Source organism: Macrosteles quadrilineatus, unplaced genomic scaffold (genome assembly GCF_028750875.1).
Source record: "Macrosteles quadrilineatus isolate MER2022 unplaced genomic scaffold, UCM_ALF_1.0 Scaffold_1__1_contigs__length_201487025, whole genome shotgun sequence".
Taxonomy (NCBI): Eukaryota; Metazoa; Arthropoda; class Insecta; order Hemiptera; family Cicadellidae; genus Macrosteles; species Macrosteles quadrilineatus.
In genome coordinates, this window is record NW_026542594.1 from 95,968,839 (window position 1) to 95,993,686 (window position 24,848).

At 36.9% G+C, this 24,848-nt stretch overlaps 1 protein-coding gene across 4 annotated transcripts in view; it reads left to right on the plus strand.

Annotated features, from left to right (window-relative positions):
- The window catches only part of LOC128991085 (uncharacterized), a 346,794-nt gene that overhangs the window by 177,240 nt on the left and 144,706 nt on the right, over positions 1-24,848 (plus strand). For 2 of the 4 annotated variants that reach the window (XM_054413851.1, XM_054413972.1), the window contains exons 29-47: positions 616-936; positions 4,196-4,540; positions 5,210-5,521; positions 6,722-7,042; positions 11,145-11,474; positions 12,347-12,658; positions 13,337-13,660; positions 13,750-14,070; positions 15,106-15,420; positions 15,935-16,261; positions 16,351-16,677; positions 17,683-17,994; positions 18,698-19,024; positions 19,822-20,011; positions 20,546-20,685; positions 21,226-21,534; positions 22,980-23,119; positions 23,450-23,642; positions 24,384-24,698. In XM_054413851.1, the coding sequence (XP_054269826.1) occupies positions 616-936; positions 4,196-4,540; positions 5,210-5,521; positions 6,722-7,042; positions 11,145-11,474; positions 12,347-12,658; positions 13,337-13,660; positions 13,750-14,070; positions 15,106-15,420; positions 15,935-16,261; positions 16,351-16,677; positions 17,683-17,994; positions 18,698-19,024; positions 19,822-20,011; positions 20,546-20,685; positions 21,226-21,534; positions 22,980-23,119; positions 23,450-23,642; positions 24,384-24,698 (5,481 nt within the window). Of the gene's footprint in view, positions 1-615; positions 937-4,195; positions 4,541-5,209; positions 5,522-6,721; positions 7,043-7,723; positions 8,051-9,383; positions 9,696-10,295; positions 10,626-11,144; positions 11,475-12,346; positions 12,659-13,336; positions 13,661-13,749; positions 14,071-15,105; positions 15,421-15,934; positions 16,262-16,350; positions 16,678-17,682; positions 17,995-18,697; positions 19,025-19,821; positions 20,012-20,545; positions 20,686-21,225; positions 21,535-22,979; positions 23,120-23,449; positions 23,643-24,383; positions 24,699-24,848 lie in introns of all 4 variants that reach the window. The other 2 variants (XM_054414044.1, XM_054413932.1) reach the window with 2 other exon arrangements.

Sequence of the window (24,848 nt, forward strand, 5' to 3'; positions counted from 1 at the left end):
CAATTACATATCTGAGTTCAGTTGTGACGTAACACTATTATACAGTACATTACTAATTGAAAAAAAATACACAAACCAATTTGTAAGTTGCAACAACATAAAGCTTTTCAATTTTACAAAGAGGGTTTTTGGGTGAGACACACATCCTTTATTTCGACAGGTAGATTATGCAGCTTTATTTGGGTTCCAAACAATTGAATCAGTCCATTATCATATAGTTAAAACTTAAAACTTAAAAGTTATCGGTGACTGTCCGGATTTAATCTTGGCCACCCCTTTAAGATCTGCATTATAACCCATAGACCAGCCCCTTGCATGTTTAAACCTGATACTTATCTAGCTCAACCTCCCCATCAGAGAAATGGTAATCAAATAAAAGATCATAAAAATAGTATTTTTGTATCTGTAAGCCCCTAGACTCTAGATTTCTTAAGCTAGCTAAGATTTTCAGAGTCATGCAACATGCAATAGCAAAACTTAATTCCTTTTCAAAATGACTTCTAACTAGCCACTTGTCTTTTCTAAAAAATATTTATAAACTATGATAACTAAACCATATCTTCCAAAGAATTTCAAATATTCTCCAAAGGTTCATTCAATCTGTGATGTTTCCAGCTCCCAAAGTACCAACGCTGCCCATCAACCCTTGTATGCCGTCACCCTGTGGCTCCAACGCAGAGTGCCGGGTTGTGGACAAGCGACCTGTATGCTCATGTCTGACAGGAATGCTTGGGGCTCCTCCCAATTGCAGACCCGAGTGTGTTATCCATGCAGACTGCCCGACCAAGTTAGCCTGTGTACAGAACAAGTGCCGTGATCCATGCGCAGGATCTTGTGGTTTCAACGCACAGTGTACAGTCGTCAATCATCAACCTGTCTGCGCTTGCAATCCTGGATTCCAAGGAGATCCGTTTTCAGGCTGTAACCCGACTCCAGGTATGTTTCTTGTTATGGCACTATATTATAGCTTTTGAATGTGTGTGTTTTACAGGAGTCACTTAGTCAAATATTTTACTTTTGCTTACCACAAGCTGTTTTGTGTTTGTTAAATGCCATTATAGTAGTTAGTCTCAGCTGATGTGGCATGTTTGCATGCAAACCATTTTTGTAAGTTGGTGTGAAATTGAGGTGTTTTCAGAAAGGCTTTCAACAAACTTATGAGGTAATGTATACCAGAGCATTAATCTAGTTTCTTTACTTGTAAAATAGTATGTGTAATATACATTTAAAATGTTTTAAGTTTTATAAAATAGGCTATAGTAAAGATATTTTTATGCAATATATGTATGTGTATAAATGAGTACCCATTATTAAAGTATACAATTATTTAGTATGTATTAATTATTTATTAATACAGTAAATAATTGTATATCTTAAAAAAGTGCACTCAGTTTGTTTTTATGTTTGAACTTATTACATAAATAGTAGCCCTATTACTCTATTGTTTATAAATATGTTCCATTTATATACTGTTATCATAATAACTGATGAAACATATGTAGTAAGTTAGAATGTAGCAAGTTTTCCACACAAAACTCTACTAGTTATGGATTGTCTGATGAGGTATGTAGTGTTGTATGCTATTATTTGTCATTAAACACAGTTCTGCTGCTATCAAAATTAATTACAAGTAATCTTAGTTTAGTGCTTTAATTTCCATTTGGTTGGCTGATAGTCACCCTTTTAGACCAAACGAATACTATACAAGTTATTTATCTTACCTTACCATACAATTAATTTACATTTATATATTTGACAACTAATGTGAGAGGGTCAATAAGGTAAACAACTGTGTTTATTTAATTTAATTTGAACTTTTACTCATCATTTCTGATCAACTATGTTTTACAAACTTAGAAATGTCTACCACTGTGACACTCATACTGTACTTGTACTAGACTGCACATTAAATCTTACAGTTAGACGTAAGGAGACCCGGCGACCTTGCTCCCCCTCCCCCTGTGGCTCCAATGCTGTGTGCAAGGAGCGCCAGGGGGCAGGGTCTTGCCGTTGTCGCGTCAACTACTCAGGAGACCCGTACACCGGGTGTCGGCCCGAGTGTGTTCTCAACTCAGATTGTCCCAAGTCCCGTGCTTGTGTCAACAATCGCTGCGTGGACCCTTGTGTCGGCATGTGTGGAGTCAATGCTCAATGTCAGATCATCAACCACACCCCCCTCTGCTCGTGTGTGGCTGGATTCACTGGCAACCCTATGACTATGTGTCAGCTTATTCCTCAAACCACTAGTAAGCTTACTAACTTGTATTTCATCCTCATTCTTCATCTACTTTTAACACTTAACACTACTAACTTTGAGGCAAGAAATATTACTTAGTTTTTTCATATTTTTTTAACAATTTGATTTTGTTTTTTCCATTGAGAAAATAGTTTGGTATTAAATAGTTAATTAAAAATTTAAAAAAAAACTTTGTTAGAAAATCAAAACATAAATAATATTGCTATTTTGAAAGAAAAATTAACAAATCCAAATTGCTAGATACTTACTTAGTCTGAACGTTTGCTGCATCATTAGAATATTATATAACCTATTGTTTTTGACATGACATTTATCAAATTTGTTACCATATAAATATCTTTGATTATGATTAATAAGATTGTCTGTATTCTATCTATAATCATTTTACAACTTGCCGAGCATAGTAAAGTAACATAACATTTTTTTTCTCTGCCTTTTTCTTCTCTGTCTCTAACCATTAACTTTCATCCTCATAACTACTCTGCAGTGGTGATGAGGCAGGTGAACCCTTGTATCCCGAGTCCCTGCGGGCCAATGAGCATGTGTCGGGCCAACGCAGGCCTAGCTGTGTGCTCCTGTCAGCCTGGCAATGTTGGAGCCCCTCCTACCTGTCGCCCGGAATGTGTCGTCAGCTCTCAATGTCCACTCAATAGAGCTTGTGTCAACCAGAAGTGTGTGGACCCTTGTCCTGGAACATGCGGCACAAACGCCCGCTGCCAAGTTGTTAACCACGCTCCAATTTGCAGCTGCAATCCTGGTTTCACAGGGGATCCCTTTTCTCGCTGTCTAAGGCCTGATAGTAAGCTTTTTTTCTAACTGGTGTTTTTGCTATTCTTGAATTTAATTTTTCTTTAACAAAAACAATATTTTGAATTAGTTTTTTCTATCATCTTGGACTTCTTTATATATTATACTATATTTTAAAACTAACACCTAATATAGGTTATTTTTTCTTACATCTAACTGATTAATTAATTAAATTACTAAAAATTTATCAATTCTATTTCATCTAATATTTGCTTACCATTTACACATTTCTTAAACAACTTGTTGGATTTGCTGCCATCTGAAATACAATTATCATCGAACATTTAAGAAAACTCATGTTAATTAAACAGTATTTTTTATAAATGTTGAGAATGTTGTTTTTGTCCAATAATTCTTTAAATAATTTTTAGTGAAATTTTCTAGATGCTTTTAAACAATAGGCTACAATTTATTTAACAACTAAATTTCTCATAACTTAGGATCTTGATGTCTCATATCTTAATTTAAGACACAAGTCATAACAATCCAACAAGTTGTATCATGTCATATCTAATACACTCACACATTATATCATCTAACCTTCTCTATCTCTGTCTCTGTCTGTGAACCTTCCTCTAGAGTGTCCGGTGATGCCACCCACAGATCCATGCATGCCGTCTCCATGTGGCCCTAACTCTCTGTGCCGAGTGATCTCTAACAACCCTGCATGCACCTGCCTGCCCAACTACATCGGTCGACCTCCCAACTGTCGCCCGGAGTGCTCCATCAGTGCTGAGTGTCCGGGTGACCGAGCCTGTACCAAGGAGCGTTGCACTGACCCATGCCCAGGCTCATGTGGTCCGGGTGCAACTTGTAGACCCGTCAACCATAAGCCTGTATGTGCCTGTCCTCCTGGCATGACTGGGGATCCCTTTGCTGGATGTATTCCACGACGTAAGGATTTACCTTTTTGTTTTTTTTTCAGTTGGCTATTGTTATTGAAACACATCACATTTTTTGTTATCATATTTGACTTTGTGTTGATCATGAGCAGGCTGTCTGGAATTTGTATGGGGAAGAATTATAGAGACATCGGTTTTCAGCCATCTATTTCAGCTTCTAGTGTGTGATACTTGCCACATATTATTCTCTTAAATTTGACTGTAGAGTATTATTATTATATATGCACAGTGGATTGCGTGGCAGAAGTGACCCTACAGACCCCGAGAGACCCCTGCCACCCTACTCCATGTGGGGCCAATGCGGTATGCAAGAACCGTCACGGAGTGGGGTCTTGTACCTGCTCCCCAGGCTACTTCGGAGACCCCAATGTGGGATGTAGGCCCGAGTGTGTGCTCAACTCTGACTGTCCGTGGGACAGGGCTTGTATCAACAACAAGTGTAGAGACCCTTGTCCCGGAGCTTGTGGCCTTAACACCGAGTGTCACGTCAGTCATCACACGCCTGTCTGCTTCTGTCGTCACGGGCACACTGGGGACCCTTTGTCTTCCTGTAGACCCATAGTTATAGAATACTGTAAGCATTTCAGCATGCATCATTTGGCTTATGCGTAACCTTCTTCCCATTTCACAAAATCTCAATACTGTATTAGGTTTGAAGTTTGAACAGTTGGAAACCGTTGATAAAAGATTTCACTAAAATATGCTAACCACGCGTTAAGTTATTTTTCATATGACAAAGTTAAGTTATTTTTCATATGACAAATACCTGTAAAATTAAAATGACCAAACTAAAAACTAAAAACCTAATAACTTAATATACTAAAACTAATCAGAAAAATTACACTACGGTTAGGATTTTAAACAAATCAGTTTTTGTATATAACTAACAAATAATAATGTTTTTAGAGAAATAGTCCCCTGCAAAAACTAATAATTTACTAAACAATAAAATATAAGAAGGATAAAACTACTTACACCAATAACTAATTATTAGTTTAGGCAACTAATTTAAATTTTTACTAAGAACAATTATTATTATTCATTACAAAACAAGAGATTATTCCTACTTATAAATACGTTTTTAACTTCCAAAGTTTAATTAAATAAAGAAATAGATTTTTTTCAATCTTAAAATGTAAATTCAGATTTCAAATAGCTATACATGTGATGAAGCATGTCTTTGTCTATCTTAAACTTGACTTGAGTTGTTTCTGGTGGTGACGGTTGCTTGATCTGTTGTTAGTGCCTCCTATGGTGACCAACCCTTGTATCCCGTCGCCCTGTGGGCCGTACAGCATGTGTAGACCAATCAACGACTACGCCATCTGCACGTGCCAGCCCGGTTACTATGGCAGCGCACCTCACTGTAGGCCTGAGTGTGTGGTCAGTGCCGATTGTCCCCAGGACAAGGCCTGTGTGGCTCAGTCCTGCATTGACCCATGTCCTGGTACCTGTGGGGTGGCAGCCAAATGTCAAGTCATCAACCACAACGCCATCTGCAGCTGCCCTGCTGGCTTGGTTGGCGACCCATTTTTGCATTGCTTTAAAGAAGAAAGTAAGCATGTGCTTGGTACTGTTATTACGCATTAGAATTTGTTTGCATTTGCATATACTTTTAGATGTTTTGACTATACTTACGAGTACTGCTTTGGGGTGGCTATATGTTGGTATTTCTTTGAAAAAATTTCACTAAAGCATGAGTAGGCCTACTTATCATGTTAAGTTCTTGACTAAAAAAAAGGGGTTCTAGGTATGAAAATTGTCAATGTTTGTAATTTTAAAAAATTGTGAAAATAATGTTCATATTTTTTTTTATCACTTTCAAGCAAGATACTTTTAAAAATAGCACTAAATAGCAGAATAGTTAGCAGTTATATTTTGAAACAGAATCATTATAAAATATAATTAAAGATAGTGAAAAAAGTTGAGATGAGTTGATTAACTGTTTTGAGATAATAGCCTATCATCTTTAAACCAGATGTTTAGTACCAGCTCGTGTGTGCATATAGATATACATATTATTTAAGCTTTCACTATCCTATGTCTTTCCAAGGCCTCCAAAACCAAGTGTGATTTTGTCAAAACATAACAAACATCAAGCTGTTTTCTCCAGTTTTATTTAGATATTGTTCAATAAAAAAACTATCATTGAGATAAAAAATAAAACTACTTAGAACACATGTATGGTGTTACCTGGCAATAAATCTTGACTCAATAAATTTATTTATTAAAACAGTCCAAGAGACTAGTTACATATTTCACATTTAGAAGAAACATGTTATATAGTTAAAAGCTATCGATTCACTTAATCCTTTTGTGACAATGCACTGCCCGCTCCCCTGAAGATGGAAAATAGTGTGGACAAATTTTGCAAAGGGGTTAAGAGTCTTCTTTTGCCACGCTGTTGTTACAGTGTAGAAGACTTTTTAAGAAATCAATGATTTTTAGTTTTTAGATTTTATCCATAAGAAATATTGTTTTTATTTGTAAGAGAAATTTTGTTGACGCTATTATGCAGTTTGTAACGACTGTCAAAAATAAAGATATTTGAGTTTGAGTTTGAAAAAAAAATTAAATTTTTCTAATATTTTCATAATAATGAAAAATTTTATTAATTTGCTTTTGCAACAATTTTTTATTTCATCATTCCCAATTTTACCTCTTCTGCTTGGTTTATTTAATTTCTTGTTGAATAGGTAAAAGTATGTTGCACACTCTTTGCATGGCGCTACAGCATGTTGTTTGCTTTATGTAGAAACACCACAGATTGAGAGCAGAGAGCCTTGTGTGCCTTCGCCCTGTGGGCCCAACTCCGTCTGTCGCTCTGTAGGGGACACCCCTGTGTGCTCGTGTCTGGCCAACTACATAGGTCGTCCACCAAACTGTAGGCCCGAGTGTACCATCAATGCAGAATGTCCTGGCCATCTTGCTTGTCAGAATGAGAAATGCAAAGACCCGTGTCCTGGCTCTTGTGGCCTCCACACCCATTGTGTTGTCATCAAGCACTCCCCTGTCTGCTCGTGTGTAGATGGGTATACTGGCGATCCATTCTATGGATGTTCTATTGTGCAACAAGGTTGGTCCGCATTCTGTCGTTCATTAACTCCACTACCAGACTAAACCTCCTGCTAACGACAGTTGATCAGAGCTATTAACATTCCAGCTCCAAGTTAGAACAACATCCTGCTTGGTTTTACATTTTTGTCCTGTAAGGTTAAATGATTTATTGGGATATTTTGTGTATTTTTTTGCCAACTTAGTGTACTGTAATCAAAACCATTTTCTATATATACCACAATTATTTTGTAAAGTATACTTTTATCTGGATTAATTTTTATAGCCTACTAAACAATTAATCTGACTTACATAACTTACACAAACTGTACCAAGATTAGTTTGACTTTCCATTTTTACTTTCACCAACACTTTAAGCTGGGTTTTCCTAGACGCGGAGTCGGCCAGCGGAGAGCGGACAACGGAGAGCGGACTCAGCTTGTCTTAGGTAATTTAATGTTACTGTTTTCCTAGCAGCGGAGCGGAATGCCATGTTAATTTCAATTCCGCTCTCCGTTGTCCGCTCTCCGCTGGCCGACTCCGCGTCTAGGAAAACCCAGCTTTAAAAGTCTAAGTATGCAATTAGTCAACAGATTTTATCATTGAATGAAGTGAATGAGACAGCTTTGGTGCTCTACAGTTCCAGAAGAATTTAAATTATGTTCATATTTGTTGTATGTTTAAGTTGGTCCAATGATTTTAGCCCCAACACCAGAAGCACCTCGCAATCCATGTAACCCGTCGCCATGTGGTGCCAACGCAGTATGCAGAGAGCGTAATGGTGCAGGAGCATGTGCTTGTCTGCCAGATTACTCGGGTGACCCGTACACGGGTTGTAGGCCAGAATGTGTTCTCAACTCGGATTGTCCCCGCAGTCGAGCGTGTGCCAACAATAAATGTGTAGACCCGTGTCCCGGCATGTGTGGACAGAATGCTGAGTGTAGAGTCATCAATCATGCTCCCTCATGTTCATGTTTGCCCAGCTTCACTGGGAATCCTCTTACTGCATGTCAACAACCTCCCCCTCCACGTAAGACATATGTTCCATGCTTTTCATATTTTACGTAAGCCACTATAATGTTCCTAAGTAAGTGTTTAAACTAAACATATAAACAATCCCTTGATAGTGTCTTTTTATTTTTAAAAAGTTGGCAATAATTCTCAAACTAATTTCCATTTTATAAAAAACTTGAGCTTATAATTTTTTTATCTATTTTAACACTTAAACCTAAGTCCGAGTATAGCTTCTGGTATTAGTTCTTTGAATTTCACTTGGAAGCGCTAGTGTGCTTATTTATAGCGGCACGTTTCGTGTTTGGACATATTGTCATCCACACTGACGTTGAGGTCTTTCTACATGCCCAGGTTCAAATCCTGTACTTTCTGCAATCCATATTAAGCCTAATAATGGATGGCTTAGCCGATTTGTAGGGCCCACCTTAGTTAATTGGTGTCCAGATTGTGTGGAGTTGACAACATTATTGAGTTTAATAGGGATTGCAGATTGCACACAACACATGTTTTGCTTCTTTTTACATTATGTATAGAGAAGAGGGTCACAGATTTTTAATATTTTTCTTTCCTTTTTTATGGAGTATGGACATATTGTTGAAATACATATATGATAAAAGACATAAAAGGAAGTAACCTAAAAATAAATATTCCAGGGTCAATGGGTTAAATATCTCTAGTAGGGTCAATCAATTGAATATGAGTGTCTCTCGGTCAAAAAATATATATTAATTAAAACTCAAGTTGTTCTTCTTTTATTTTATGCTTACATCAATTTGGGTGTTCAATATGAGAAAACTGATTTTAAATATCTTACATAGTGATACATAGTGGTGGCTCACTATTATTCTATCATATTCTTACACTCTATCTTTCCTTTTTCATTTCTCATTAACTAAGTGTTATTTTTCAAATCATAATTTCTATTTAATCCCACACAATCTTGAACATTCACACGTTTACACATTGAACTCATTATTTACTGCTTACTAATATATTATTTCTATGAGAATGATCTATTATGCCAGAGAAGCGTCAATATTTTTATTGCTAGTGTTTGATAAGATTCTATAATATAACAGTAAAGTAGAATATCAGTTGTTTTACTTTACCAATTTAATATATAGATAAAACATCTTGCTTTGTTATTTCATTAGTGGTTTTTATTGTACGCCACAAGAAGTTAAGCAATAAGATAAACATTCTATGAGCTGTGTAAAATTTATAAATATTATCATAGGATTTTTTGTAAAAACAAACACGCAAAGAAAGTACTTTAAAACAGTTGTGAATACAAAAACTGTAGCTTCTCTGGCAATGTGCATGACTAACTCGCATGGTGTTCCATCTAGCACCGACCTCGATGCCCAAGAACCCCTGTGTACCCTCCCCTTGCGGCCAGTATAGCATGTGCAGAGCAGTCCGTGGTCACGCTGTGTGTTCATGTCAGCCTAACTATATCGGATCTCCACCTTCGTGTAGACCAGAGTGTATGGTCAGTGCCGACTGTGCTCAGGACAGAGCCTGTATCAACCAGAAGTGTGCCGACCCTTGTCCTGGCACTTGTGGGCTCAATGCCAGGTGCCAAGTGGTCAATCACAACCCCATCTGCAGCTGTGCTCCTGGTTTTACTGGCGATCCTTTTGTTAGATGTGTTCAACAGAGTAAGCATGTTTTTGTTTAGTAAAAATTTTCTCATCAAAAAAATGTCTTCACTTGAAAAGAAACTATTTCAAAGAGCACTTTTAGAGAACCATTATAATTTGAGATATCATCTTGGGACATTGAAGCTGTTCTATTAATATTAAATACCTACTTAAATTCTGACTGTTTTACCAGTAACTCAAATTCTTCCTTTATAACATTATTTTGTTTTAAGATAAACCATTTAAACACTCTGATGTTTTGAAAAGCATTGTTAATTGGTTTAATTCCTTTTTGTTTTCTTTAAAAGGTGGAAATTGGTATACTATTTAAATACCGGTGATTATTTCTTATATTTATCATTAGAACTTATAATTTTCATAATTCTCAAAATAAAATAGTCTTTGTTTAACTTGAACAGTTTTAATATTAAACCTATTAATTTTAATTAATTCCTATTACAATTAACTATTTTTCCTCTTTTTAATAAACACAAATTTACTTAGCATTTTTAAACATTATACTATTCATAAACTCACTTCTTCTTGTCATCCATAGCTGTCACTAACCCATTGCATGATCTAATCTGTTGGCATGTGTTTCTTTCATTGCATGTACAGAGGCCCCTATGCCCACACCTACACCGAGCAGTAACCCTTGCATGCCTTCGCCCTGCGGCCCCAACTCCGAGTGTCGAGTGGTGGCAAGTAACCCGGCATGCTCGTGCATGGCCAACTATGTCGGTCGCCCACCAAACTGTCGCCCCGAGTGCACCATCAATGCCGAGTGTCCTGGTAACCGAGCGTGTCAGTCAGAGCGCTGTCAAGATCCCTGTCCTGGCTCGTGTGGCCCCCAGACCTCCTGCACTGTTGTCAAACACGCTCCCCAATGTGCCTGTCAGCCGGGATACACTGGTGACCCGTTTGCTGGATGTGTTTTAGTGCAGCAAAGTAAGCTTGTTCACTTCATTCAACAAAAAATTTTTAATGTTTAATCTAATTTATGCTGGGTATCTGTTAGTTTTTCCTTCTTATCTATATCTAAAATATTTTATTAGATTTTTATCACCCACATAAAAGTATAATCCAACTTGTATGTACAGGTTAAAAAAAAAATAATAATTTCTTATAATCCTAGTTATTCGCTCTAAGGTAGTTTCAAAATAATTGAAATATATATCAATTTCTAGTGGTAAATAAACTTTTAGTGTAGTAAAAATATAAACCATTGTAATATTTTAAATATTAATTTAAATTTGGTTATCTATGTATATGGCCAATTCTATCATATAGAAACCTTTTTATTGTTGCTAACTGCTGATATTTCTGCCATTTAATTTTCAGCTGGATATAAAAAAAAGGTAGGTAAAAGTAGCAGTGTATTTTCAACACCTGGAGGGCTTAGATGAAGGTAAGTAATAGTATATTTATTTCCTTTTATGATATTTAACAATAACTGGACCATTTCAGTAACTCCGACAGAAGGGCCACGAGACCCTTGCAATCCCTCGCCTTGTGGAGCCAACGCAGTGTGTAAGGAGCGCAATGGTGCTGGGTCGTGTGTTTGTCTACCTGAATATTTTGGAGATCCGTACACTGGGTGTAGACCTGAGTGTGTCATCAACTCTGACTGTGATCGTAGCAAGGCTTGTGTCAACAACAAGTGTCGAGACCCTTGTCCTGGCACTTGTGGTCTCAACGCAGAGTGTCGTGTCATCAACCATGCCCCGTCTTGCTCTTGCTTGCCAGGGTTTACTGGAGATGCATTGAGTGCATGCCGGCAACCACCTCCTCCTCCTCGTAAGATTTTATTTCCTTCTTTTTCTACTGTACTTTTCCAGTGTGAACTTCAATTGAGCATGTTTTGCATGTTTGCTTTATCTGATTTTTCACTGATTGGTCACATATAAAAACTTCCTTTACCAAACAAAATATGGTTATTTGAGGAAACAACCTTTGAACTTTAATTGAAAGCAATTAGTTATAGCAATTAGTTTATTATAGACAATAATCTAGTGCTTGATAACTTTTCAGCACTCAAACTGTGTATATGAGAATATTGTGGCACTATAGATTTTATTGTCAATATATTTTTCAATTTTGATACAGCGAAAAATCGAACAAAAAATAATTATTATAAATGAACCTACAGCTAAAGAAGCCCCATCTGAATTAAAAGTTTACCAAACGTATAATGTGTACCAAAACTATTCACATTTATAATGAAAGAAAAACAACTAAAAAACTAAACTAAAGTAATAATTTCTTTACATTTTAGATAAATCTCTAAATTGTAAAATGGAAGTTTATTGAAAATTTAAATTAAATCTCTTAAACAGTTCCTTCCATGGCTCATGAAAGTAATGTATTTGTAAAAATTACTGTTATAATAATTAATGGACAAAAAAGTTGTCGAATGATTTTAAAAAGGTAGGCCTAATTTAACAGAATGTAATGAACAACTTTATCTCAATGACAGGTTTTAATTAATGACACCCAACCTTTACTCTACACAATCTTGCATTATTCAGTAGTGTACATGCTTTAGTTATACTTATCTGATTAGCATTTAATTGAGCATCCGTCTAAAAGGGTGCTCACTTTCTTATATTCATACTTAGTTCACCTTTTTATTTACTGCTTATCATCTTTCTTTTCTATTCTTTCTTTAGCTTCACCTTCTAAGCCAAAGAACCCATGTGTGCCATCTCCATGTGGGCAGTACAGTCAGTGCCGTCCTGTCAACGGTCACGCTGTGTGTTCATGTCAGTCTAACTATATCGGATCTCCACCTTCGTGTAGACCAGAGTGTATGGTCAGTGCCGACTGTGCTCAGGACAGAGCCTGTATCAACCAGAAGTGTGCCGACCCTTGTCCTGGCACTTGTGGGCTCAATGCCAGGTGCCAAGTGGTCAATCACAACCCCATCTGCAGCTGTGCTCCTGGTTTTACTGGCGATCCTTTTGTTAGATGTTTAAAAGAGGGTAAGCACCCTCTCTTTCTTTTCTGTTCTATGTTTCTCTTTTTCATATCTTGATAATTCTATCTACTTAAAAACTTTAGTACATTTTAAGATTTTATCCTTCCAACTCATTTCTTGATCTTTCTGAAGAAAATATTTTAATGATTTCAGAAATCACATATTAAAATCATATAAAATGTTAATAATTGTTTATTTGGTTTTGCTTTTACTTGCTGATCTAAGGATTACAATGTTTAATGCCATTTTTTTGTGTTATAACTTAATAATATGCTATTAAATTTATTGCAAAAATATTTTCACACATAAGATAAAACTAAATCTGTACTGTTTGAAACACCTTTAATGTTAGGTACATATAAAAATATGTCCGATACCAATTTATACTATCACAAAGTGACTTTAGTGGTTTTACGTAACTCAACCTATACAGATAACTCACCATCATACTCAATGTAAACTATTTTTTTTTTTTTTTACTAGATTTGTTACAATAGCAATGAATAAATATTTAACAGAAGTAGGTAAAATATCAACTTTTGATAATACATTTTCTCTATCTTGTTCTTTTTAAGTAGTTTTTTTCTGATAAAATAAGCTCTTGTATGTATATGTTATTTCTTTCTGTCTTTTCTCTCTGTTTGCATGTTTGGTTATCTTTGGTTCTTGCTTGTGCTTTTAGTACCAACACCTCCAAGAACTCCTGATAACCCTTGTGTGCCATCACCATGTGGACCCAACTCTCAGTGCCGTGTGGTTGCCAACAATCCCGCATGTTCTTGCCTCCCCAACTATGTGGGTCGCCCCCCCAACTGCCGCCCGGAGTGTACAATCAATGCCGAATGTCCAGGCAACTTGGCTTGTCAGAATGAGAGGTGTCGCGACCCTTGTCCAGGATCTTGTGGGACCAGGGCAACTTGTGTTGTTGTCAATCACGCTCCGCAATGCTCCTGTGAACCGGGATTCACTGGAGACCCGTTTGCTGGCTGCACACAAATACAACAAAGTAAGAGCACATTACAAATTGATTCCGTTGAGTGTTCCAAAACTGCTATGTCGAGGTCAGTTAACACATGGTTTGTGTATTTATTACAGTTCCTCCGACAGAAGGGCCACGAGACCCTTGCAATCCCTCGCCTTGTGGAGCCAACGCAGTGTGTAAGGAGCGCAATGGTGCCGGGTCGTGTGTTTGTCTACCTGAATATTTTGGAGATCCGTACACTGGGTGTAGACCTGAGTGTGTCATCAACTCTGACTGTGATCGTAGCAAGGCTTGTGTCAACAACAAGTGTCGAGACCCCTGTCCTGGCACTTGTGGTCTCAACGCAGAGTGTCGTGTCATCAACCATGCCCCGTCTTGCTCTTGCTTGCCAGGGTTTACTGGAGACCCATTAAGTGCATGCCACCAACCACCTCGTAAGCTGTTTCTTCTATCTTCTCTATTTTCAATATCTATTCATTTCGTTTTAGAACTTAGTTTTTGTGCTTTTACATGTAAAGAAGATGCTATTACCTGAGAATTCATGGCATTGTATGAATTTAAAATTTTTTTGTATTTTTTTTTGTTCTCTTGTACCCAGTTGAAATTTAAATAGTATTTATAATGCTCAGAATTCATATATAAGTTTTCTGTACTTTGCATATTAGAGTTTCATCTACAAATGTAGTTAAATGGTTTAAAAAATTCATACAATTTAATTAAATCTTTCATTTAGTATATTGCTTACATGCTAACAAATTCCCCAATGCTCAGAAATCTATTAGAAGCTAACTCTTATGTTGGACAAAACACAAAAACAAAACATAGAGTTTGAATATAAAACACACTAAGAACCGTCACAAGTTTTGGTGAACTCACACACAGTAGCAAAATGAAGCAAAATGCCTAGTTTGAGGTGCAGCTCTAGAAAACTCCAAACATCTCATTATTTTCCACCCAAGCTGTTCACCTAGCTCTTTTACAGTCAGGTAACTCCTGAGTTGCACACCACACTCAATAGAGACAAGATTCAAACCCTCAGTCCTAGGATCTGTTTCCTAGCTGGGGCTCTAGATTAAACCCAAAAGATCAATGCAATAACAACACTGGTTAACCGTAACCCCAAGTATAGTGCTTCTAAAATTGACTCTCTAGTTGCAGCACATGTCAGTTATAGCTTTCAGCCGTTTTTGTTGAGTTGTACTCGCATCAATAGTTGAAAGTGAAGGTTTAGTACCTAGTTAGTTGGGTTGTTGTGGAAACCAATGTCTTGTCTATTAGAGATCAAAGGGTTAATACCTCATTTAATCCAATTTAAAGGCACTTATAAAAGTCAATGTTTGGTAATAAAATTGCTAAATGATAACTAGAATATTAATAATATAATAATCTTCCTATTATTAATTATTTATTTCCTCTTGTTCCACTGTCTTGCTGTTGTGGTCTGATGCATGTTTTTTTTTAAATTATAGCAATGCCTGAAGTAGTTCAGAACCCTTGTGAACCATCGCCATGTGGGACGTATAGTCAGTGTCGAGTAGTCAATAGTCACGCTGTGTGTTCATGTCAAGCCAACTATGTGGGAACTCCCCCAGCTTGTAGACCAGAGTGTATGGTCAGTGCCGACTGTGCTCAGGACAGAGCCTGTATCAACCAGAAGTGTGCCGACCCTTGTCCTGGCACTTGTGGGCTCAATGCCAGGTGCCAAGTGGTCAATCACAACCCCATCTGCAGCTGTGCTCCTGGTTTTACTGGCGACCCTTTTGCTCAGTGTGTTAGGGATCAACGTAAGAAATCTTTCTTCCTCTGTCTTTCACTGTCTATCAGAGCTTCTTGTTCTTATCATCACATAATAGCTTTTAGTATTCCATGCAGTTTTGCTCTGAATACAATTTAAATTACCAAGCCTGAAGACTCTGTATACTTTGTAATAATTTATTGTTCAATTTAGCTGTAGGTGACACATTTAAATTTAAAGTAGGCCTAATCCAATAACATTAAATCAAGTGAATACTTGTCAATGATATATAATTTTATAGGGACAAGTATCCTTTCAATTAAATCCTATTACAGCAGTCTGTGTAAACTTTTCGCCTCTGTTAAAAACTTAAGTTTTTTTTTAAGTCATATCCACCCATATCAAAAAAACCTTTGAAACCTTTAATTTTTACAAAATAAAAATTTGAAAGCCAACTGTCACCAGTAATGGTTTTTAAATTCTTTACATGGTAAAAAAACTATGTTACTCTTCTTTTCAACTGTCTTTTCATTTTCTGTTATTTGTATGCATGTTTCCTTTAGAACCATCCACCCCTGCTCCACCCAGTGGTGACCCTTGTGTGCCATCACCATGTGGACCCAACTCTCAGTGCCGTGTGGTTGCCAACAATCCCGCATGTTCTTGCCTCCCCAACTATGTGGGTCGCCCCCCCAACTGCCGCCCGGAGTGTACAATCAATGCCGAATGTCCAGGCAACTTGGCTTGTCAGAATGAGAGGTGTCGCGACCCTTGTCCAGGATCTTGTGGGACCAGGGCAACTTGTGTTGTTGTCAATCACGCTCCGCAATGCTCCTGTGAACCGGGATTCACTGGAGACCCGTTTGCTGGCTGCACACAAATACAACAAAGTAAGAGCACATTACAAATTGATTCCGTTGAGTGTTCCAAAACTGCTATGTCGAGGTCAGTTAACACATGGTTTGTGTATTTATTACAGTTCCTCCGACAGAAGGGCCACGAGACCCTTGCAATCCCTCGCCTTGTGGAGCCAACGCAGTGTGTAAGGAGCGCAATGGTGCCGGGTCGTGTGTTTGTCTACCTGAATATTTTGGAGATCCGTACACTGGGTGTAGACCTGAGTGTGTCATCAACTCTGACTGTGATCGTAGCAAGGCTTGTGTCAACAACAAGTGTCGAGACCCCTGTCCTGGCACTTGTGGTCTCAACGCAGAGTGTCGTGTCATCAACCATGCCCCGTCTTGCTCTTGCTTGCCTGGCTATTCTGGAGACCCACTCACAAATTGTGTCCTTACACCAACACCCAGTAAGATTTATTGTTTTCATCTATTATATTTTCTCTATTATTCTTACTGGTCTCTACCTTATAATAATTCTTTCTGTCTTTACTACTTTTTTTCTGAATTAACTTGTGCTAACAACACATACATTTTTAGTAAAGACATCAGATAGGTACAGTACAAAAGTGTTGATGTCATATTGAATATGCTTAATTTAATTTTCCTCTATAACACCAAATTATTTAATAGTATACATTCTTGAAATAGCAAGCTAATATTAACAACTCTTAATGAGTCGTAAAATCCAAATATTTGTTATTGAACACAATATATATGCAATAAATAAATTGTTAGTGGAATAGTATTTAGGTATATTCGATTCCGAGGCAAAACGAGTAATTCAATATCCTTTTAATTTTAAAAGATTAAGATTGTTTGAGACAGTTAGTTATACTGTAGGGTAAATAGAACTACTAATTTACAATAAATTAAATATGTTGCCACAAATAAAATAATTAAGAGTAATTTGCCTACCTCAATCAGGTTACAGTTATAAAAAAGTAGCAAAATTAAAATTTATTTTCATGAACTGTTTTGTCTCTTATTTACAAATCTGACTGTAGTTAAACAGTCAGCTGAAAGATCAGCTGTTCATATTTAAACCATTTTAAATAATAATCGTCAGCATCACTGAAACTCTAAATATCAAATGGTAAGGGGAAGCCCTTAAGGAAATTACTTTTTTAGTTACCGTTCCTCATATAGCTTGACCCTAAGCTTTACAATGACACCTCCATAATTAAAATTGGTTAAGGAGGACGGCTGAAAAAGGGATGTAACAGACAAACCCCGTATTGTATTAAATATATACATATGTTAATGTTAGTTTGATCTTCAACTGTAATCTATAGCTTTACAAAACCTTGAACATTCTTTCCTTTTTTATCTGTGTGTTTGTTTCTTGAAATGTTATGCTTCTGTTTCTCTCTTTACATGTTCTGTGTTATTGCATGGTTTCTCTTATTCCCTAGCTCAACCTACTCCCACAAACCCTTGCCAACCGTCCCCGTGTGGCCCCAACAGCCAATGCCGAGAGGTCAATGGTCATGCAGTTTGTTCCTGCTTGGCTGGGTTCATCGGCACTCCACCTTCATGTCGACCTGAGTGCATGGTGAGCTCTGACTGTGCTCAGGACAGAGCCTGTATCAACCAGAAGTGTGCCGACCCTTGTCCTGGCACTTGTGGGCTCAATGCCAGGTGCCAAGTGGTCAATCACAACCCCATCTGCAGCTGTCCCCCAGGATTCTCAGGAGATCCCTTTATCCGTTGTTTACAACAAGAAAGTAAGCTCTTCTTTAACTGTATTTTCTTTTTCTTTATTTCATTAAAATCTTTTCTTGTATCTGTTGCCATGTCAGATGGTTACCATGCCCTGAAACCTTCTTGGTTTCATGTCATGTAAGGTTTCTGTTAAAGTTTGACTTCCTAGAGGTAACCTCTTTTGACATCTTTTAATAGTTTTTATTAAATTTAACATTATCTTTGTAGGTATCATTTTATTTTATTCTGGGATTAATATAAGAACTTCTTTTTTTCTAAAGTCACATTACCTTGAACTGTGCTATTTGTGGTATTGGCTATCTTTTCTTTACATTTAAGTGTTTTCCTAGAATAGACTCCAAATTCTTTTGTATATTTTTTACTCTTGTAGCCCATTATCTTCAGCTTCTGTATGTGTCAATAGCTAGATGCAATTTCCCTAGAAACACTAAAATAATGTTTTTTGTTTAAAACATATTTTGCAATGTGCATAGATTTAGACTCTTTATATTTCAAGTGTAAAAATTATTTAGAAAAAACATTGTTTGTTCACCATTGTATGAAAACTAATTGCAATTAGACAAGTCCATCATTTTTTCTTACATTGGTTCTCTGTAATACAACTGTTTTGACTCTTGCATTAAACATTTTAGTTGGGAAATAGTGTCTTTGCTCTCTTCTCTGTCACTGTCGCTCTCTACTCTTTTCTGTGTCTTTTCTTGTCAGTTTCCACCACGCCTCCTCCAGTCACCAACCCCTGTGACCCGTCGCCTTGTGGACCCTACTCACAATGTCGGGTCGTCGGTATGACACCTGCTTGCTCTTGTCTTCTCAACTATATCGGACGTCCACCCAACTGTCGGCCGGAGTGTACTATAAACGCTGAGTGTCCCAGTAATCGGGCCTGTCGCAATGAGAAGTGTGAAGATCCTTGTCCCGGCGCTTGCGGTCAGAATGCAGACTGTAGAGTAGTCAATCACGCAGCTGTATGCACTTGTCCACAAGGATTTGTAGGCGACCCGTCATCCATTTGTCAGCCAGCACCTATAACCAGTAAGAATGTACACGATCAGAAAGAGTAAATGTAAAAGCAAAATATGTTATATGAAAGATATCGATTGTTTTTACTGTGAATGTAATGTTCATAGTACAACTTGATAAAGCTCTAATAATTTAGCCAAAAGAAGTCATAATACTTTTACAAATATCTTTAAATAATAATGTGGTAAGGTAATTTAATGACTATTGTTATAGTCTAGTACAAGGTAGGTCTATAATTCTTTTAAAAGTAAAACCTTTTTTAACAGAAATTTGGGGCAACCTACTCCAATTAGTGCAGGGTTATTATGGCTCTACGGCCCTTAAAACATGCTTTTATAAATAGCATGTTCATCCAGACATATTGTAATGACAATCTTGTTATGGATATTTTCTTTTTTTTAGCAAGATGATTTACAAAATAGTCTTAAACTCGTTGATTTCTGTCAATAAGGGTTTTACTTTGTGGCAAACCTATATTTGTGTTTGGCAAAAGTCTCAGGCATCACTTGACTCATGAAGCTATAATTCACAAAGAACTGTAAGTAAGCCTATTTTGATGTATTTACAATGTTTTGTATTTTCTACTACGCTTTCAATGCTAATTGTGTTTGAATGGTCCATGTTAATTTATATATGTATTTTCTCCAACTGTTATTGTCATTTTTGTAGATTTCAGAAAAATGTTTTATTTTTAAATACTGCTGTAAAAAATCTGAGGGAGCAAAAACACAAAAAAATTGCAAGGGTAAGTTGGATGCCTTGTTCTAGTGATGAAAATTTGTATAATATTCCTGATTGTGTGTCCGCAGCTACAGAGCGCACTCCAGTAATTGCAGACCCCTGCTTCCCTTCACCATGTGGCGCCAACGCAGAGTGTACTAACCGCAACAACGTTGGCTCCTGCACATGCCTGGCAGGGTTTGAAGGTGACCCTTACAGTGGATGTAGAAGAGAGTGTGAGACCAATCCAGACTGTGCTCCAGGGTTGGCTTGTATTAGGTACAAATCTTTTCTGTTTAGTTTCAAATTTTGTTTGTATTTTAGTTATTTTATTACTTAAAACATGATAAATTCGGACATGCATTGCTTATCTAATCTATTGATAATAATTAGCATAGCCTCTTTATTTAAAAATAAACGGTATCAGCAATGGGTAAGTTGGTAAATTTTGAAAAAAATTGAATTGTTTGATGGGTTTTTATAAAAATTACCATTAAAATTAAAAATAAAAATTTTGAAAAAATTTAAATTGTCTGGAGATACCGTAGATTAGTACCTACATACCAAATGTTATCAAAATTGAACCACAGGTGTGGTCTGTACACATCCACACATACAGACAGGCAGACACACACACACACAGATATCACTTCAAAAACCACTTTTTTGGGTTCGGGTGACCCAACATTGATACATCCACCCAATACTCAATCTTGAAAGTTGTTATGAAAATAATTCTTCCTCCATATCCTATGGTAGCATATAAAGGGGAGAAAGTAAAAAATGGCAACAATGAAATTGTCTGTATTTTAGATTTAAATGTGCTGATCCTTGCCCTGGTACTTGTGGAGCTGGAGCTGACTGCACAGTGATCAACCACATTCCATCATGTGCTTGTCCACCTGGCTTTACTGGAGATCCGTTCCTGGCTTGCAGACCTGCCCCTCCGACACGTAAGTTTAGTTAATTAATGGAATAACAAGTGTTTACAGGTATTCATTCAACTGTGGTAAAATTGTCAACAGTATTCTCTGCAAAGCTCCTATGACATCAGCTGAAAAATGTATCAAACTGACCATCAGCCAAAACAATATTTAAATTTAATAAAAAAACTACCAGCAATAGTCAAAGCTACCAGTTAGTGGCTGGCAGTTCTGAAATGATATTAAACTAATTATATTTTAACTGTTGTGATTATCCTCCAACCAATGTTTCAAATTTAAAAAAACAATATCAGAATTAGGGTAAAACCTTCACATGTAAATAGTATATTAGTTTATTAACAATATACATTAGTTTATTAACAATTTAATTGAGGAAATAAAATACTTTTAACTATATATGGTAGGGAAATCAAAGGCAAAATGTTTATATCCTAAATTAGAAATTTAATTTTATTTTTCCTTTTGTGCAAAATGGTCAAATCTGTTCAGACGGAGTTGGTTTTAAAGATTCATGCTGCCACTCAAATTATATGCAATTCCTGTGTTTAGCTCCGCCGAGACCAGAGGACCCGTGTGCCCCTTCTCCCTGTGGTCCTAACAGTCAGTGTCGTGCAGTCAACCAACAGGCTGTGTGTTCATGTCTACCTAACTACGTAGGCTCTCCACCATCGTGCAGGCCCGAGTGTGTGGTCAGTTCCGAATGTCCTCTAGACAGAGCTTGTGTCAACCAAAAGTGTTCTGATCCTTGTCCCAACACTTGTGGTGTGCGAGCTCAGTGTACTGTCAAAAATCACAACCCCATCTGTGCCTGTCCTCAAGGGTTTACTGGAGACCCGTTCTCTCAGTGTCTACCGATACGTAAGTAACACCAACATTCACAGCTTAGGCTGTGGTTTCCTAGACGCGTAATAGATGCGCTGCGTGTGCGCAGCACACTTGTCTTATGGAGTTTCGTGTAAGCGGTTTCCAAGGCTGTGTATCTAATTCGCGCGCATCTAGTATGCGCGCACCAATAGCTGCGTATTTCACCGACTGCTCTCAGAGCAGTCAAATCTAAGTTAAGCTGCGTTTTAGACATGTCTTGTGCAATGGATTCGTAAGTAAATGTTGTACAGAAGGCAAAATTCTCCAACAACGACAACAAATTTATTGAATTTGTCTCTTCTAATGAGATATTATGGAAATACTTTGTTCATACAATTAAAATTTTATAGTTTTATATTTCATATCATTCGTTATGTAGTGTTAATTTCCCCATAATGTGTGATTTCAATATTTAATCCCCTTGTTACATGTTCTCTACAATTAATTTGTCCTCACATATTTTCTTATTGTTGTTACTGTATTAATAAATAAACTTAATATTGACAAATATTCTTTTCAAGTCAGCAAAACCAACTCCCAAATATAAGTGTCCCCATAATTATTTTAAGAACTCCTGAATATCTTACTAATAACTCTATATTAATTACTAGCATAGTACCCAAACTTCTTACGGGGTTGGCGTATAAGTATAAAATGATTATTGCAGTTATACTTGTAAAAGGTATTTTCATCGATTCGGTAAATCCCGAATAGGTAAATATAATAACAGTAAAAGCAAAGTTTGACAGGGTAAACTAAGATTTTTTGTTTTCATTTTAAATTGACATTTTTGCTTTAACACTACAGTTAAAAGATGCGTGAGGGCCACGTACAGTTCCTAACACGTACTTTTCACTGCTTACGCTTCTTCAAAGCTTTTAATACCAAAGTATACATTTCATTATCTAAATCATCGTATAACATTATAGTAGCCACTAGTAATCTCTCCCGTGAACTTATGTTACGCACCAACCATGTGTATTGTACGCAGTCTAGGAAACCACTAACGGCAGCTGCGTTTTGGGACCTGGATAAAAGACGCTGCGCATCTAAACTGCTGCGCATCTATTACGCGTCTAGGAAACCACAGCCTTAACATAAAATCTACAAACTTACTTTATTGACATTTTACTTGGTTATTTCATGTGTATTTGAGTTGTAACATAGACAGAATAAAGTATTATCTTTATTTATTTTGTTTTATGACAGTAAAAATTACATTATGCGAAATACCTTTTGTCTGTGACTTCCCTAAAAGTGGTTTTAATAAAAGTTTGAGCGTGTTTCACTATGTAACATGGACTTTTGGTATAATTTGAAATTCTAGTAAAATGGTATTCATATTTCTATTATTAATGTATATATACTGTATTTAGTTTATTTTATGAGATTAAAATTAGAAAAGGTTGGGGAGTAATAAAAAAGGATTGTTGTTGTAGAACAAGAACCAATAGCCCCGCCCACATCACCAGCCCCGTCGTGCATCCCCTCACCTTGCGGACCCAACTCTCAGTGCCAGATTGTTGGAGGTAACCCAGCGTGTTCTTGCCTGCCTGATTACATTGGCTCACCACCACAGGTACAACTGGCGATCAAAGTAATTCATGTTACAAGATTCTGAGTTAGTTGAACATTTAATAGTTATCTTCAACTCTGAAGCATAAATATGATTTGCATTTTTTAATTTATCTTTTTAAAATATCTTCACGAAGTTTAAAATTTTTTCCTGTTGATTAAGATTGTAGTTGAATTCTTTTTAGGAGATTATTCATCTTTTATGTTATTTTATATTTAATCACACAGAAGTTATAAGCATTTGACTGAAAAGCGGATCTATGAAGTTTTCCAAAGACTGATTTTCTAAACATTATTATTGTGGATGTTAAATTACTCACGTATATGATTGCAGTGCCGGCCTGAGTGTGTACTCAGTGCTGAATGCCCAAGTCAGCTGGCTTGTATCAAGCTCAAATGCCGAGACCCGTGTCCAGGATCTTGTGGGGCCAATGCCATTTGTAATGTTGTCAACCATCTTCCAATCTGCACGTGTAATGATGGATTTACTGGGGATCCATTCACATTCTGCACACCAATTCCAATCAGTAAGTACAAACTATTCATTATACCAGTTTACTGAACTATCCAATAATCCAACAAACTGTCTATGAGCATTATGTTTTAAGTTTTTGTGTAGCTTTGAAATTTGGATGTATCATGTTTTTCTTTGGTTAATGCAATTAAATTATGTGGTCATTGCATTAAGATGTCAAACCACCAAGGCATTTGGTTGCAAATAAATATTACTGTAATAGAATAGAATGAATTACATGGCAGCATTATCTGGAAATCCCAATGATCTATGATAGCTGACTCAAGTTAGAAACTGTTATGAAGTTCTTAAAACTTTTCTACTGATTGGACTAGCAAACTTTGAACCACTCATCTAAAGCTTAGCCGTTCCTAATTGGTAACCCCCAGTTTCCAAATAGGGAATCATAATAACTATGATTTTGAAAGTTTAGTTTTCACTCAAATGATTTATCCAGTACAATTGTCTTACTAGAAAACATAAGTCCCAAGTTCTTGTTTACGTGATAAGTACATAATTATTAGTTTTTAGAATGAAATATAAAAATATTCTAACCAGACAATAGAGGTTTTATACTAGAGAAGAATCAAGAATTAATACAAAATATAACATGCCATGTGAAAATTTTACAATAGTATACATAAAGCATATCACAGTATAAATACATCTAAAATAATACAAGCAGAGGAGAAATGGAGGGAATGAGGGCTATTAATAAGACTTGTCTTTATTAATTGATTCAAATGTTCCACAGCTACACCTACGCCTCAGCAGTCTGATCCCTGCAACCCGTCACCCTGTGGACCCAACGCAGTGTGTCGTGGTGCTGGCATGTGCGAGTGTATACCTGAGTACTCTGGAAACCCGTACGAGGCTTGTCGGTCGGAATGTGTGCTCAATCCGGAATGTCCCCGAGACAAGGCATGTATCCGCAACAAGTGCCGTGACCCTTGCCCCGGCACCTGTGGTCAGAACGCTCAGTGTGATGTCGTCAACCACATCCCAGTGTGCTCCTGTCCCCAGGGCTACACAGGTGACCCGTTCACAAGCTGCAGGATACTGCCACCAGGTCAGACCACACACCATAACACTTACTTCGCAGAAGAATGTTAGACCATTACATTTTTTACTTTATTTATCATATGTATGCTCCATACATTTTAAAGAGTTTAAATGGGCCTACTCTAGTTTAAAAAAATGTGTCAAGAAAATGTTTTTG